The following is a 16,956-nucleotide window of genomic DNA, read 5'->3' on the forward strand; positions in this document are numbered from 1 at the left end:
TAGTATTGAAAACGTTACCGGTATCGAATATTTTTGAAGAATACCATGCGTACGTGCACGTATTTGTGTGTGTGTCACTCTGTCCGTCCGTCCATTGGTCTCTCTCTCCGTGTGCCTAATAGCGTGTCTAGCTTCAGACACAGCTGAGAAGTCAACACAGCCAAAATCACCATAAATCTGAGTGTTTTATTTTGAAATTTGGTTTATTTTGTAAAGTACCCAGTTGCACTTTGGCCTTCCTGTATGTGATTACCTGCCTGGCTTGACACGTTCGCTCGCTGAAGAAATAGAGGAGACGCCGAAACGATCGCTGCAGTGCGCGGGCCCGCTCCGCGCCTGATCGCAGCCAGTGTGGCCAGACCGATTTGAATAACATGGGTGGCGAAATGAAAATAGCTCCGCTTTGCTGCTATTGGCAGAGCTTCGGTGGCGGTTACAGGAGATCCTGTAGTGTGGGGTTCCTGTGTTGTAAACTTCGCAAATTCAAAAAGAGCAGGACATTACCCTGAACTCTGATAGCATCCAGGAGCAGCTCCCACACCGCGGGTGTGTTGTCCGTGAACGGGGATTTTCAAAGTAACCTGTACGTCCTGCAAAATAATGCCCCCTGCAAATAACACTGAGGAACTACTGGAGTTGGCGAGCTAGTTAGCCATATATTGCCAAAGATTACAGTTTACATCAGAGCCGATAAACCGCAAAATGTTTAATTATTATTCCCTACACTTTTGCTCTTGTGTTTTTGGTTTCGGGAAAGGCTGAAGGAAGACACTGCCAGTACTTACTACAGCCTCACACACACCACTACAACATCCATCCCAAATCAAAGGTTGACAGGGCGTGCCATGCCCAGTTACGGTTGCTAAGCTATGATTGGACAATTGCCGTTTGGGGAAGGGGTTTAGCGAACAGTTGGTCAGTTGGTCAGCATGATGGCAAAACCAGGAAAATAAAATGCAGGTGGAATATGAGTCCTATCTACAAAAGTAGAATTCACTTTTTTTTCCTCTCTCTGTCTGTCTTCTGAACTGCACACATTCTGAATTTGCCCGCCCGCCGTTTGGTTTATCGTCCTGACGGTTGGGCCCTCTGGTCTTCCTGCTCTCCCCTCCCTGTCTCAGGAGGACGGCGCGGCCCACAGCGAGCACCAGGACCCCATCTCTCTGGCTGTGGAGATGGCCGCCGTCAACCACACCATCCTGGCCCTGTCCCGGACCGGAGGGGTGCCCAGCGACATCAAGACGGAGTCCCTGGAGGACGAATGAACTGCACAGGAAAAGTGGAAGGAGGCAGCGGAAGAGAGAAATGAGACAGGCGAGAGGGAGGAAAAGGAAGGAGGAGTGAAACGGGGAGCTTAAAAAAAAAAGAGACCAAAATAATGCTACTTAGTAAACCTTCTGAATCTGTCCCTCAGCCAGCCCCCTGTCAGCTGTTCTCTCTCTCTCTCTCTCTCTCTCTCTCTCTCTCTCTCTCTCTCTCTCTCTGTGTGTGTCTCTGCTTCCCCCCCTCCACTCCCCTCCTCCCACAAAATCCATGTAAACGGTAATTACCCCCCCAACCCATTCCACCCAGTCTATTGACAGAGCTGGCGGAAGTGGGTCACTACATTATACGTCCTCCGATCCCGATGAAAATGTTCCACGGAAAAGAAGAAAAGGGGTGATCCAGGCCTTTAACCCCCAAAACTGTGGCCGTTGTCTGGAATGTGTGTCTCCCAGGAACTCCCCCTCTTTACCCTGAATACACTCTCTCTCCCTCTCTCTCTCTCTCTCTCTCTCTCTCTCTCTCTCTCACAGGATACCTCTTCTCTTCCCTCTCCTCCTCCATCTCCTTCCCTCTCCAGCCTGGTTGTCTGAGCCAATCCTCAGTCCGTCTCACCTCAGCAACAACCTCAGAAAAATAACGTGTACTGTATAGATAATAAATATATATATATGGTTCTCGGCCACACTCTACCTACCGACGTACCCCTCAAAAATCCACCCTCTTCATTGTGCAATTCATCGGAAGAGCAGCCCCCGGCCGCCGTCTGGGGAACGATGGATGGAAAGATGGATGGTGAGAGTTTCCTTTTCAGAAAGGACTGCAACTGTCCAGTCACTGTCTGTGTGTCTATATCTTCTCTAGTCCTCCTTCCTCAGCGGAGGGGCTTTTTGCTTTCCGACAGTAGATCTGCCATTGGATGAAAACCTCTTTAAAAAAAAAAAAAAAAAAAAAAAAAAAAAAAGTCAGTTAAAAAGAAGTAGCCTTAATTTCATACAGACGACTACACCTTTTACTTACTGCAGTACACAGCAGGGGTTGTTTTTTCTCCCCTGACAAGGAACAGCAAGAACCGTTTTAGTATATGCATCGAAAATGCGATAGATTTATGTCGAGGTTTATGTCCAACAGCAGCAGTGGTTCTAGTTCAGTTTGAGCCCACCGTGGCGACTGGATATACAATCATTTTGCCTTGGGATTTAGCTTCCCAGTGACACTATTGTTAAGTACTTGAGGCTATGAGAATCAATTTAGGGTAAATGTGATAATCAAGCAAACTTAAGCTAATCTAATAAGGGGGAATTGTGCTTTTTGTTTTTAAATGTCATCAATGCCAAAGGAATAGACGCTCGGAGCAACAAGCTAAGCTAAGCTAAGCTAAGAGGCTAAGCTGAGACTGATCTAAAAATGGTGTTCGCCACGTTCATTCAAAGCGATTTCTACTCGCTCCCTTTGGCGTCCGTAGGTCATTTCTCCTCTCAGTGAAGCGCCTGGAGCAGGCCGGTGTCTGTTAAAGATAGGTATTAGCAGCCAGACATATAACGATAAAATACCCCTAAGCTATTTACTACTTGTTCTGTGACGCTGCCTCTTTATAATAAGCCTCAAGAATGTGCATTCAGAAGATTTCTTTCTTTTTTTCGTTTTTTTAAATATCAATGCTATCAATTTAGACCAAATCCACACTGGAAATGGTTAAGAATATCAGAACTTCTGAGACGATTGTTTGTTTCTTAATTATTTCATCTATATAGCCTCAAAAGGTAAAAGCACCACTTTTGAAGGGAATTGGAAATAATTTCCCACTTTCTTTTTTTTTTTTTGCCCCGGGTGGAACTTTTCCAAAACCATCTTTGACCGGAGATGTTCATGCTGTGTTCCTTTTTAAAGGTGTAGGTTTCTGGGGGGCGCACTCATTCTCAAGTACTACTCTTCACATTTAACCTTTAGAGTGAGAAAGTAATGGTAATATGAAGCTAGAGCCAGGAGACAGTTAGCTGAGCTTAGCTTAGCTTAGCATGAAGACCGGATCCAGCCAGCCTGGCTCTGTCCAAAGGTAAAATTAGCTCTCTACTCCCACCTCTACAGCTCACCTATTAACCGTTTATATTTGCTCTTACTGAAGCCATACTAAAAATGTTGTGGTTTTACGTGCTCAACTATTTTTTTGGTCTGGTACTTCCTGTGCCCTTTAAAAAAAAAATACAAAAAATAATAATAATTACTTTTACAGGAGATATAATGTGTTAGTGAGCTTTTGAAGTGCTAGTAGAAAGATATTTTCACTTTTGGACGGAGCCAGGCTAGCTGTTTTCTCCTGCTTCCAGTCTCTACGCTAAGCTAGGCTAAGGGCCGTTTTACAGTCGCCGCAGCCAGCTAACGCGCGCCAACGTGACATCAAAATGACATAGATCTCGCTGCCGCGCCAGGATTCTATTTTTTTTTTCAGCGGCGCGCGACAAAGCGGAAACATGGAAGCATGGAAGCATGGACAAACTCGAGGGTAACCGGATGCCAGGACTCTTACCGGGTTAAGATGAGTTCTTTCATGGCGAATGAAAGTCTCGATCCGACGAAGTAGGTCATCGGAATCGAAGCATTGACCTCAATGCTGCTGCCAGTTCTGCCGTGGTTTACCTTCTTCTTCTTTGAGTCCGTAGAAAGAGCAACGTCGGTAGCCTTTCCTCATTAGCGCCACCTCTGTTCAGGAGAAGACTGCGCCTAGTGTCGCGACCGCCACGCGCGAGTGTAAACCGTCACGGCGGCTCCCATGACGTCACGTTTGCGTGCGACAGGTCGGCTGGCGCCGAGTATACCGCACGTTTCGCGGTCTCCTCCCTGTAGCTTCATATTTAGCGTACAGACGTACCGCTGAGAGTGGCGTCAATCTTCTCCTCTAACTCTCAGCGAGAAAACAAATGAGTGCATTTCTGTGTGTCCCGACTATTGCTTTAAAGGAACCCTTACCTTAGGGATGGTTTTGGAGAACCGGGAACTATTCCACAAAGCAGGAACTCTTCATGCACTTCCTCATGTTTTTAACTAGTCAAATATGGACCTGAATGATGTTCTACATAATCTGGAATCTGTATCCTGCTCGTAGAAAGGCTCCCAGCCCCTGGGCTCTAGTCTAGTAAAGCTCTATTTAAATCTAAGAAATCGCTTCCTGCGATTCCAGTGACTCCGTACTGGGAACTGTGTTTCAAAAACAAAGGGTTGAAAGATAAAAAAAACAATATGTATTTATACTCGTTTTTTTATGGTAATGTACAAAAAGAAAAAAAAGAATGACGTATGTTTTTTTGAAATGAAACATGCTTCTATTGTTAAATTAATCATGCTTTTTAATTTCTCCCTTCTTATTTTTACATTATCATTTCAACTGTTGTCTTTGTTGTTTTAAATCTTTGTGTCATCCCTTATTTGACTGAACAACAGTCCCCCCCCCCCCCCCCCCCCTTGCCTGTGTCTGAGGTAGTAAGCTATTTTGTGAAATGAATTTGATGAAAACTGATGCACCTTATTTAGAATAAGAAGCTTAAAATGTGACCCCTCCCACCCCCACCCCACCCCACCTGGAGCTTTGCTTTGAAACGTCCGATACACTATCATGGGGGCTGGTGTATAAATAATAAAACCCCCATTTCAGGACAGCTTCTCTCTCACACCAGATCATATTTAACTAAAGCCCCCACCATGTGCTGTTCTCAGCGCCACACCAAACTCCATAAGGAAATGTAGTCCTTCTAATGTTGACCCTCCTCTGGCCAAGTGTGAACTCCTAAAATATGGATTAGAGAAATAGTTACATTTAGAATGACATTTGTTACCAGGTGCCAGACATTGGTGACTTGGACTCGAGTCACTGTTTTGATGGCTCGCGACTTGACAAAAAATAACTTGAGACTCGACAAAAAGTAAATGACTTGAGACTTAGACTTGGACTTGTAAGTTAACGACTCGGGACTTGACTTGATTGAGGCAGGATGACTCGGACGACTTGCGTGTATTTATCATTTCTTTGAATGTTAGTTGTTAAAAATAATATTTAATCTTGTCAGGTCTTAACTATCAAGTATGCTACACAGCGGCAGCAGCGTAAACCGTGACTCACAATTGGACGACCCAAAAAGCTCCCCGGTGTGCGATTGTCATGATTGGATGACAACGCGTGACCTCAGAGATCCCTGATGAAGCCTCATCAGTGGGACCAGACCGCCACAATGGCTGCGTCGGTGCCACCGGGGAATCTCTTTTTGGATTTTAAATCTGAACGTAACTGAGCTGGATTTGGGACTTGACTCGCCTTTTAAAGTGTAACTCTCGCCAAAATGCAACCTAAGGTCTCTTTGTGAATGTACCCGAGTCAAACTATCGTTTAAAAGCATATTTAGGACAGATGTGCTACTTTTAACCCTTGTGTTGTCCTTCCGTCAACCTTTTTTTTTTTTTTTTTTTTTTTGCTTTTCCGACATTTTCTCATGTTAAATTTTTCTTCTACACATGTTCAGCACTTATTTCTACGTCCCGTATTTTCTGATATAAAACAAAAATTGAAAACGGGTTAATTTGACCGATCGTTTTGGGTCAAATGGCCTCTTGAATGGGAGTGCTAGGGGCACTACTATGATCGCATCAAAATCACTATTTTTAAAACGCTAAGAAGGCTCGACACAACATGAGACTTTGCTCCAAGTATCACCAGGGGCTCTACACCTGAACTCAGCATTGACAACATTGGTTGTGTATACAGAGTTTACTAAAAAAAGTTTTTGACAGCTCAATTTAGCTGTTGGTTTTTCATTTGCATTCGGAATGACCCTAGGTTGCATTTTGGTGAGAGTTGCGCTTTAACTAAGGACTCGACCTAACCACTTGACTTGACATAACCACTCGACTCGATTTTGACTTGAGACTTGGACCAAATGACGTGAGACTTACTTGAGCTAAGATGACTTGGTCACAACACTGCCAGGTCTCGACTCCATTTAGGTTTGTATGAAAATTAGGGCTGTCAAAATTAACGCGTTAATTTTTGCGTTAATTTTTGCGTTTTTTTTTTAATATTTAACTCGTTAAAAAAATTAACGAAATTAACGCAGCTGTGTTTGTTTAATTCATGTGGCGGCTGAGAAACGTAATACGTCTACATAACAGCAGGCGGCGCTACTCTGTATTGTTGCCCAAGTAATGAAAACCGGCAGCTGATTGGACGAACACGTCACATGGGTTTGTTTTCTCCGGATATTGAGAGCCAGACTGTCATGGCGGCCGTTCAGAATACGATCTCATATTGTACTAAAATAGTTCACTGAAACATGTTTCTGAAAACATTTTAAGCGAGAAATAGGCCGTGCAGTTGCTGAATCTGTCTTCATTTCAGCTCAACAAAGGTCAGTTTAGAAGATTTTCGTCAGATTTTGAGAGACTAGTCACGTCACCTCACTCCGCTCGCCATTTCCGGGTGAGTCCCGACTGCCCTGCCGCCGACTGAACCCTCGGCTCGTTGGAGATGAACTGAACTCTCGGCTCGTTGGAGATTAACTGCGCCTCGCCTGTAAAGTAGACGAGAGCAGGCGACAGCAGCCGGGGACGGTGACAAAAATCTGCTCTCAAGTCAGACAGTTTCTAGTTGTTTCAGCAGCCTTCAGCAGGACTAAATAAGCCAAATTGTTGCTGCTGTTGTTCTGAAAGATATTAAACATTCTGAACTTAGCAGAACCTTTCCTTGTTTGTTTTTTTCTTCATATTTGCAAAGTTAAGTGATTCAGCATTTAAATATCCATTATTACAAGCTTCAGTCTCAATTTTAAAAAAGCGATTAATTGCGATTAATTACAGCAAATTGTGCAATTAATTAGTTAATTTTTTGTAGTTGATTGACAGCCCTAATGAAAATACAATGCCGAGTTCCATCTTGTTCGGTCGCCATACTATTAAAGTTAATAGAAACGATTATGCGATTTGGTGAAATGTATTCCGTATTTGGAAGTGTAAAAAAAAAACTGAAATGGCAGAGATAGAACCAGGAGGCTAAGTCACTGTAAGTTTGGCTACTGCACCCAAACCTCCAGGCTTTCTCAAGAGACAACCCGGGTGATCATTGTTTGCTCTTGGACGTTACCGGTGAAGTATTTACAGCCACTGGCACTTTCGGTAATGTCTGAAACACGTTGAGAGTGAAAGGGGATGTCCTCCCGTGGTGTGTCAGGGTCTACATGTCCTTCTGTGTGCTGTGTGCCCCGTGCCCCCCCCCAGTGGAAACCCCATCCACTTCATCTCAATATAGCTCTGAGAAAGCAGACTGAATGCTGTTGTATCAAACTCCATTCTAGTTATGTTCAAAATTACTGTGTGGCCCATTTCAGAATTTAGTGCCTTTTTTGGACAGTAGACTGTTCTGTAATTAAGATGTAGTATATAAACATTTTTTGTACAGTTTCTTTGTTCATTTTTTTAACTTGTGTTTATTTTAGTATGATATATATATATATATATAATGTACAAGAGAATAAAGCTATATCAATGACTTTTTTCCTGGGTATACTATCTTGTTGGTTACAAATGTGTACGCAGATTCATCACACACTGGTTGACAAGAGCAGAATGAAATTTATTTAACAATATAAAACGTTGATTTTGCTTTTCATTATCAATGATTCTTAATCTTTAAATAAATAAGCGTTCAGGCATTGTATAAAATATCTTATTTACCAGACACAATGGTCTACTGAATGCGTTCCAAACAACAAAATCCCTCAAGTATCCCCATACACAGTATAATTAAAAAAGTGATTGTGAGAAAAAAAAAAAAAAACTGCCACACATTATCTCTAGTTAAAATGAAGTCACTTCCAATCAATGTTGACACACTTGCTCGGACACAAAGCTGATTAAAAATGTTGCAAAATTTCAGTAGAATTTATCCGTAAACGGATTGCAAGTTCTTTTTCTAAAACAGCAAAAGTACATTCAAGAGCTAAAAGAAGCTCCAGTGAAACCGCTTAAAAACCTAACAGCACATCATTTGGAGGTACGTCACTAAGGCACGTTGGCTGAGCAGTAGTCGTAATATTTCAAGGCACGAGAGTAAAATAAATAAATAATATTGAGATAGTCCTTTGATTGTAATCTGTGCCACCGGAACAAATCCCATTTCAAACTGAGATAACCACCAATGTCGCGGTCGTATTGGTCGGCGTGGAGGTGGTGCGGGGCTACGTTGGTTATGTGGAAAATGGCACCTTCTGCTACACTAACCTAGCCTAGATGCCAGCCGAACTTAGCCCCGCCCACAACATTCGAGGTCGGGACGTTTAAATCTCTAATAGTCACATCCGCAAACTCGACGACACATAGTGGATCTCCACAAACCAATGGGTGAACGTCACACGTGCGCTGTCCACTAATATTTACAGTCAGTGGTTGAACCTGGAAAGTTGTTCTGGCCCTCCTTTTGTGAAGGCTGTCTCAAAGCTCTTATTCCTGCCCCGAGGAGCTAGGATCGAGGAGGGATCACTGAGGAGCTATGAACGAGGGTTCACGAGAGCAGCCTTGCTTGATTGATTGGTTGATGACGGGGAATCTACTCTAGTCATGAGAAGCAATAAGAACGTTGTCAATAGTCCGTGCACCTTCATGCTGAACCTGGGTGATGGTGTAGGGATCTAATTCTAGGGCATGCTTGCCATTTGACATGAAATTAATTATAGAGAAAAGGTTATTTGCATCAACATACCTAAAAACATTCCTATTTTCAGATTTAAAAAAAACTTTTTCCAGAGTTCCCTAATTATTAAGTAGATTAGGTAGGATACAGCCTGTCATCTCCCAACAGAGGAACGCGGACTCAATCATGAGTTGCCCAAACTTACAGTAAAGGACCAGATCCAGTGGAGCCTTTAGCCCACTACCCAAATAAAATACTGTATTGTCACTCTTTCTGAAAGCGTACCCTATATAGCTCAACAGTGATAGCCCACTTTTTTTAATGGCTCTGGTTCCGGAAGGTTTTCCGGCTCTGGTTTTCCCCCCCATTCAATTGCTCCATTGACGTTTCAAAAATTGCTTATACAAAGAGTTTCAAGTCTGGATCCAAGCCAACTAGCAACGAGAGCAATCATGACTATTAAAGATTTGATTTGGCACAAAAAAAAATTATTTTGAAAACGGCAAAAAAAGACTGTGTAGAGAAACTATCACGGACTTCAATGGTAGAAGCTCGATCTAGCCGTTCCGACCAATAACAGACGTCACTGTTATGCTAAGGATTGTCGTTTTTCTCCATAAGATCGTAAATAAAACGTGTTTCTTAAAATAAGGTTGATTTAATACGGATTTCTAGCTTTTACAGGAACATAAACCTTTGTTTCCCAACCTCGTAGCTCGTGGTCAGTCTGCCTCGGATGGTTTAGACGTTATGGCTAGTAACAACAATCCTTATGGAGAAAAATCGATGGGATTTTTTACGTCTGGAACCACGCTGTTGAGATGTATAGTCATGTCAGCCAGTTGCTGCATGCGTTTGTCCAGCGGCGAGTCATTTAGCAGACACCGAGCCTCTCAGGTGTTCCACGACTTGCGGTTCTCTCCTCTGCTGCGGCCAGGCGCTGCCCCACCACCTCCGCCCTTGGCCAGCGCGGTAAGGGCTGCCAGGTTGGGGCTGGATCCAGACAGGTTGGCGCTACGGCGCTTTTGCTGTTGGCGACGGCGCTTGCCACTGGCCCTGCTCACCCTGTCTGGCCTTATCAGCACGCCGTAACCAGGGTTACAGTGGAAGTAGTGCTTGCCGCACACTGAACCGTCATTCTTTCCTGGAGAAAGACAGAGGAAGGGTTTTGTTTCAGATTCTGAGTGGTGATAAAACGAAGTACAATGTATGTGAAGAAGGCAATGAGGTAGAGATATGGAGAAAATTAAATATCACAATATTTTTGACCAAATAGATCGATATTGCGGCAATATCGTAAGGTACAATTGGGGCTTTCACAAAATTTGATTTGTGAGTAGATTTGTGATAAATGATCATCAGTAATGTGGATACAACGATTAAATGGTTAAAGGTAAACAATAGAACAGCTAGAACAGTGTGGTAGGTTCAGAAAAGTACATCACGTTACTGTAATGCAGCCTTTAAAACCAGGGGAAGACATCACTTCTTTCTTATATTGCCCAGCCCCACAATTAGGTCAATTAAAATGCATCAAGTAGCGACAGGATTGGGAGATGTCCCACTCACCTGCTGGTACCTCCAGTTCCACTCCCACCCAGGTACCCTCTGCAAAATCGGTGGGTCCAACGTAACGGACCGTGCCGCTCTTGTTGTTCCCCACGGTCACATACTCGCCTTCTTTTAACCAGTCGGGGAGAACTGCAGCAGCATCTCCTTCCTCAGAGTCGGAGATCATTTCCTGGTTTTCCATTGGCACGGGGAGGTTAAGTCCCGCCCCCAGGCTGCTGGCCCGGTCCGCCAGCGCAGGCTTACCCTCCTCCTCGCCCACAATACGCTGGAAGGACCGGAGGTCGGAAGACTTCACTTTCTGGATCTGGAAGGGGTTTGCCACTGAGGCATACGGTTTGGAGGGCGGAACACTGGACGGAGAAGGATCTGGGGCCGCGGTGGCTTTCTTAGACGCGTTGGCTTCCTGTCGGACTCCTTTAGTGGTTGAGGATGAAGTCGGGGCGGAGGTGCCATTTGAGTTGGAGACCTCGGAAGTGGCTTGTTCTTCGGCCAAAGATAGAAGAACCAAATCTCCAGACGGGGCAGGAGCTGGAACCGAGACTTGGCACACATCTGGCACCAGGTTTGGGGCTGGATCTTGGGCACTGTTGAAGGGTTCTTGGTCGTGTTTGGGCTGCCGTGGCACGATTGTATCGGACTGACTTTGACCTTCTCGTGCAGACTGTTGCGTCGGTGGTTCATAGCGGAGCGGTGGTTCAGCTTCGGTCTCGTCGGTGGCAGCTAGCTCGAGTTTTTCTGTCAGAGGGGTTTCTGGTTTTGAGTGGTCTGCTTGTGAAACGTCGGTCCATTTGGTTTCCTTCTCTGGCACTACCGATGAATCTTTAACCGGCTCTGAATTGTCGAACTGTTCTGATCCAATATGGTCAGTAGCTGAGTCCTGCTTTTGTTTGATCTGGCGTAACGCGTCTGATTCGGCACCTGAATCCGGCTCTTCATGCTCCTTCAACTTGACTGACGGAGACTGGTTTTGTTCTTGTTGACCTAGGATTGAATCCGAAGGGGCATCGTCTTGTTTGGACGGTGGCGAGTCCGTCCTCTCTTCAGCGGTCTCATCGACCAAAAGCAGCAACGACTCCTGAGGCTCTGATTGGTCCACGGGGAAAGCCGCGGGGTGAGTGTCAGATTGTGCCGCTTTATCGTCCTCTTCCTCTTCATCTGGCACCATCTCGAAGCAGTCGCTTCTGCTGCCGGATGACGGAGGCAAGTCCCAGCTCAGTGTGTAGACGTCCGACAGCGTTGCCGTAGAGATGCACGTCGACATGTATCCGCTCGATGCTTCGCTCGCCGGGCTGTGGGTGGACACTTCCGTCTCCGGGATGTAAGGCGGCAGGAGGGGCACAGATCTGGGGCTTTCTGTTTGGAGGTCGGGAGGAATGATTTCCTCAATGGGAACCTAAGAGGGAAACCATGGCAACGAAGGTATTAGTGACTCAAAAGGCCGCAAAAGGCTAAATCCCTATCTGAAATGTCAGTTCCCAAAGCTAAGTCTTAATTCCACCTTGAAATGGACTCGAGCTTCTCTCTAGACCAAAACCACAGATACAACTGGGTTCATTGTAGAGCCCGACCGATAAAGGATTTTTGAGGCCGATACCGATACAAATATATGGGGATTTAAAAATCCGATATTCCGATATATCGGCAAATATACTGTATATTAAAAAAATAAAATCCAGAAACACGTAGCAAAACAAACAGATTTCCCTAACATTAGTTATTTGTAGTTATGAGTCCTCACTAAAATAATACGATAATGCAGTTTAAAAATAAACTTGTTTGTTTTATTGTCACAACAGAACAGAGGAACACCAAAATATCTTAAAGTTCTGATAAATAAAATGTATAAAAATACAAACTTAAGATATGAAACTTAAAGTCCCCAAAGAGTGCTGCCAACAGGGATGTTGTAGAGCGCCTTCTGGTGGACAAACTATGCAACGACAAACGCTCATAACATGGCTGAAGGGGGTTTCGTCCGTTTTATTTTATTTTTTAAATATTAATTCATCAGAATCATTTATTTGTCATTATAAATGATTCTGATGAAGGAATATTTAAAAAAAAAAAAAAAAAAAAAAAAAAATGCTGATACGATAATTCAGGAAATGCCTAATATCGGCCGATAATATCAGCCCCTCTAGTTCATTGTACTGTCTCAAGCTAGATGCTTACTTTATCTGTCTGTTGTTTGGCCGCGCAGCGTACCGTTGATTATCTTTATTACTGAAAAAAAGCAGCCTGCTGCTGAAAAACATCATTGATGAGAGCCATAAAAGTCAACCACAAAACGGCAAAGTTCTGGGACATAAAGCCAAAACGACGTGCTGAAATACGCTAAAACCTCAATACACTTGAGAGTTTGAAAATTCACAAAGTGACCTACTCACATTACAAGTAGTCTTATGCAATATGCAATGCTTTGCTCAGAACCCAATGTATAGGCCAGTGTTTTTCAACCTTTTGTTACAAAATGACACATTGTAGCCTAATAAGATCAGAATCTGCATTTTTCCTTTTTAAAAATGTATCCATCGCTGTTGCAGGCTTACATTGATGATCTCGGCCCTACTACTTACATCCCGTCAGTGCCACCTTTTGAGCGCATTGTGGGATGCGCGCAAAAGGTAATTCTATTGTCTTAAATCAACAAGGTCATTACTGCGCTATACTGCCACCTACTGACACAGAATAGTATTTAATTTCTTTGCCAGTCATCACATTGCAGGCACAGATGCGCAACAATGGCAAATTATTTGCAGTAACTCAAAAACAATTTGTTGGACCAATTAAGTAAAATCGGATAATTTCCCATGGTACCGCGGCACAGTGGTTGAAAATCAGTGGTATGGACTAATAATAAATACGTATTGCCTTTGCGCTCTGTCTGGATTCTTGCTTTTCTTTTCTTTTTTCCCTGTGTGCAGGGCGTTTCTGGGCGTGGTCAAAGAGCCTTTGGGCTCCAAGTGTGTGTGTGTAACCCCCAGCCAATAATAACGCACAGGGTGTACCGCCTGTTCTCCTTCCCAACCACTGCTTTGCCCCTCAGCGTCTCATATCGACGCACAAGTTTACTGACGCACAGAAACAGACCGGATGAAGCTCTGCATCTACTCATAATCCTAAAGTGCGTCACCTTACCGTGGAGGTGTGTTTGTGCTTTAGAACATTATCGCTGTGAAAAAATATGAGAAGAGCCTTTTATTCCTGATTACTGCTTTGTACAGCATTTGCATTCAATCTCACTACATATTGTACCTTCAATATAAAAATATTAATTAGAGCATCTTTAGAGATCTCTACCAGCCTGTAAATACAACATACTGGTATGCATTACTGTTACATACAACAGTGAGTCTAATCAAAGCAACCTACAATATAAAACTGCCTCATCGACACCACTGTCATAATCAAAAACCCCATCTAGGCTTTCATTGAAATCTGAATGACATAACACATCGTATAATAATAATAAAAGAAGTATAATAATTATTAAGTCTTATAAACTGTCAGGCTGGTGTGGTTATGCTCTATCCGTTCTTGCTACAGAGTAATATTGTTGAGAAAAGTGCTTGTAATTGACAGTTATTTTGGATTCAATAGAAAATGTTTATAAAAAGATTTTTTTCCAAGAGGACAAATGCATGGTATGGCCACACCCAGCAAGTCAGATAATGTCCATGCTTTGAATTGTATGTTCTGTATGTATGTGTAAAAAAATGAATACAATTGTTAATTAAAAAAACCTGCATTCCCTATAACACCATCTGGGGTTGGAGAACTTACCAGCTGCTGGTGTTTGCTCATGTCATCATCAACACTGGCTGACTGCACCATGATGCGAGGCAAACTCTGCGACAGGAAGGGGATTTTAAAGATGTTCAGTGAATGACATTTGAAGTGAAACAATCGCCAATCTGTAAATTAACGCTGAAAGCTTGTCAGCTGATTTCAAGATGTAATCATGAGCAAGTAGGCGTCTTTTCAGTCCGGTTCCACCTGGAGATTAGATATTAATATAAGCCTGTAGATTTCCAAAACCTGTTCATTATACAGTGTGCATGAAGTGGTGATTAGCTGCTGGGAAGGAATTATAAAGCTCGGGCTTCAGCGTGACGGTAACAGAGCCAGTGGGGGGAAAGTTAATCTACGATTGTAAAAAGATGCCAGATACTGTAGGCTGAACGTTATGCTGTACTGCTTTCTCTGGCAGCCTAAAAAAAATAACTGGGATAACTAACCTGGCAAGTTGGCCATCCGTTATAATATACATCTGCACGGACATTTATTATAAAAGCTTAAAAACTTTGTTCTTTTGTGTCACTGATGGGTCAACAATCTCTGAAATTGGTCCAATATGAAGCAAGATTGCTGCAGTCGCTGCTTATTTTACCACTGACGTGCTCAAAATCTGACATTATGAGAAGTCAAACTTTTTGTTAAAGAGTAAGATCTTTTTTGTTTAAAGTGCTCATATTATGCTTTCCCCTTCACTTTATTATGTTACACATCTTTTTTGTGCATGTAATAGGCTTCCAAAGTGAAAGAGCCCAAAGTTCACCTAGAGATGGCCCGATACCACTTTTTTGCTTTCCGATACCTGAACTTGCGTATCGGCCGATACCGAGTACCGATCCGATACCAGAGTGTCATATATTTCATTATGTTTTAACAGCTGTATACTACTATCCCTGTATGGATGTGATATGATTTCTATCTTTGTTGTCGGTCTGGCTCAGGTTAAACTGTTTGTGAAACATGAACAAACACAAACAATGAATGCCCCAGAACTTTCTTTTATTCTCCAGTTTGACAGTCAGTTATAACGGAAAAAGAACATAAATAAACTACTTTAATGTAGATTTTCTTTAGGGCTTTATTACGTGGTATCGGATCGGTGCATAAACTCCAATACTTCCCGATAGCGATACCAGCGTTTTAGGCAGTATCAGAGCCGATACCGATACTGGTATCGGAACATCTCTAAGTTCACCCCAAAGGTACCAAAAGGACTTACCATCTCCAACAGAAAACACTGTTCACCAACTGCTCCAAACAGCTCTATTGTAGTCCAGCCTTTACTTCAGAGACCAACGTGGTCACTTTGTAACACACGTTATAATGCTCGCCTAGCTGCTAGCGTGGCACGCCCTCATACTCTGCTTCTGACTGGCTAGTAGTCCTTACTACTGCACACGTGCGACTCCCAACAAAGATGGGACAGAAGTGAGATGCCTCACTCTGTAGCTAAAACAGAGAGCTCAACACACAGGGTGAAAAGAGGAGCTGCAGCAATGTGCAGTACAACAAAAATATGGTGGTTTTTGAAAATTAAATCATGTAAACCTATACTGATGTAACCTCTAAATATAGTCATGAACTAGAAAATGAGCATAATATGAGAACTTTAACATCGTAAAACACACAAATTATCAAAAGCCGTCCAGGGTCATCTTTCCACTGTTCCAACAATCATCACTCTGGTTTGGTTAATTCACCAAACCCTTAATTCACCCATTTACATGTGGAAATATGCTGGCTCTATACAAGCTAAAAATATTGATTATTTAAATGGAGTCTGGTGATGGCGATTTCGGAGCAGTTTCGGGTTAAACAAAAAGGATCTTACTCTTTAACAAAAAGGCCCGTCTCTGTAGGGATCCTAACCATAATGTTGTCACACTTAGAATAATAATCTAAGCCTGTCCGTGGCAAAAACAGCTTATAAAAAAAACTTGCCCTATAGGATCACATTGCAGCCCTGGTCGCTGCTGTTGGTTCTCACTCAATACTGGACCAATTCCAAAGATTTTTGTTCACATTAGTCACGTAGACACAAATGCATGAGAAAATAAGATCCAGGTTGAAAAAAAAAAAACGAATTACCCTTTACTGCATATTATCAGTATAGCACATCAATGTATTAAAAAGAATGAATATATTTAATTTATTGTAGCGATCAGCAGTCAAGATGTTGATATGAGATGCAGAAAGTGCAATAACAATATTTGTTCATCAGATCACTCAGACACATAATCACGACAAACTGGTACAACAATCAGGATAATTGCACCATAATTATAATTGCAGCCATAATCATGTATCCTTATTCTGTATTCTGGTTACCTCTTTAACACTCAATGTGATCCGTCAGCGGAGTTAATATTGTGTGTGATTTGCTTCTACGCATTTTTCTAGTTCTTGTAGAGGGTCTTATATCTCGAGAGATTTAATAAATCAAGACAATTGTTCGACTGTGTGCTTAACAGACACATTCAAACAGGATATTAAATCAGGATGATTGTTAGCCTCTCATGCATTCCCGACATCACCCTCTGTGGGGAATTAACACTTCATTCTTCAAACGGAGGATCAAAATTAAGCTGTTTGATTCAGGTCTCGTTGCACTTTTGCTCTGAGCAGAACGACAACCTACATGGACAGTAGTTCTACCG

General features: G+C 42.9%; 2 protein-coding genes across 8 annotated transcripts in view; one reads left to right on the forward strand and one right to left on the reverse strand.

Annotated features, from left to right (window-relative positions):
- hmbox1b (homeobox containing 1 b) overlaps positions 1–2,222 on the forward strand; it is a 24,712-nt gene extending 22,490 nt beyond the window's left edge. For 3 of the 4 annotated variants that reach the window (XM_028605240.1, XM_028605242.1, XM_028605241.1), the window contains exons 10-11: positions 758–960; positions 1,122–2,222. In XM_028605240.1, the coding sequence (XP_028461041.1) occupies positions 758–960; positions 1,122–1,344 (426 nt within the window). In that variant the 3' untranslated portion in view covers positions 1,345–2,222. The remainder of the gene's footprint in view (positions 1–757; positions 961–1,121) is intronic. The other variant, XM_028605243.1, reaches the window with a different exon arrangement.
- A 5,633-nt stretch (positions 2,223–7,855) lies between these two features.
- The window catches only part of LOC114573484 (kinesin-like protein KIF13B), a 67,373-nt gene continuing 58,272 nt past the window's right edge, over positions 7,856–16,956 (reverse strand). For 3 of the 4 annotated variants that reach the window (XM_028605710.1, XM_028605709.1, XM_028605708.1), the window contains 3 exons: positions 14,288–14,353; positions 10,502–11,897; positions 7,856–10,076 (listed from right to left, as the gene is read on the reverse strand). In XM_028605710.1, coding sequence (XP_028461511.1) covers positions 9,826–10,076; positions 10,502–11,897; positions 14,288–14,353 — 1,713 coding nt within the window. In that variant the 3' untranslated portion in view covers positions 7,856–9,825. The remainder of the gene's footprint in view (positions 10,077–10,501; positions 11,898–14,287; positions 14,354–16,956) is intronic. The other variant, XM_028605711.1, reaches the window with a different exon arrangement.

Source organism: Perca flavescens, chromosome 18 (assembly GCF_004354835.1).
Source record: "Perca flavescens isolate YP-PL-M2 chromosome 18, PFLA_1.0, whole genome shotgun sequence".
Lineage (NCBI taxonomy): Eukaryota > Metazoa > Chordata > Actinopteri > Perciformes > Percidae > Perca > Perca flavescens.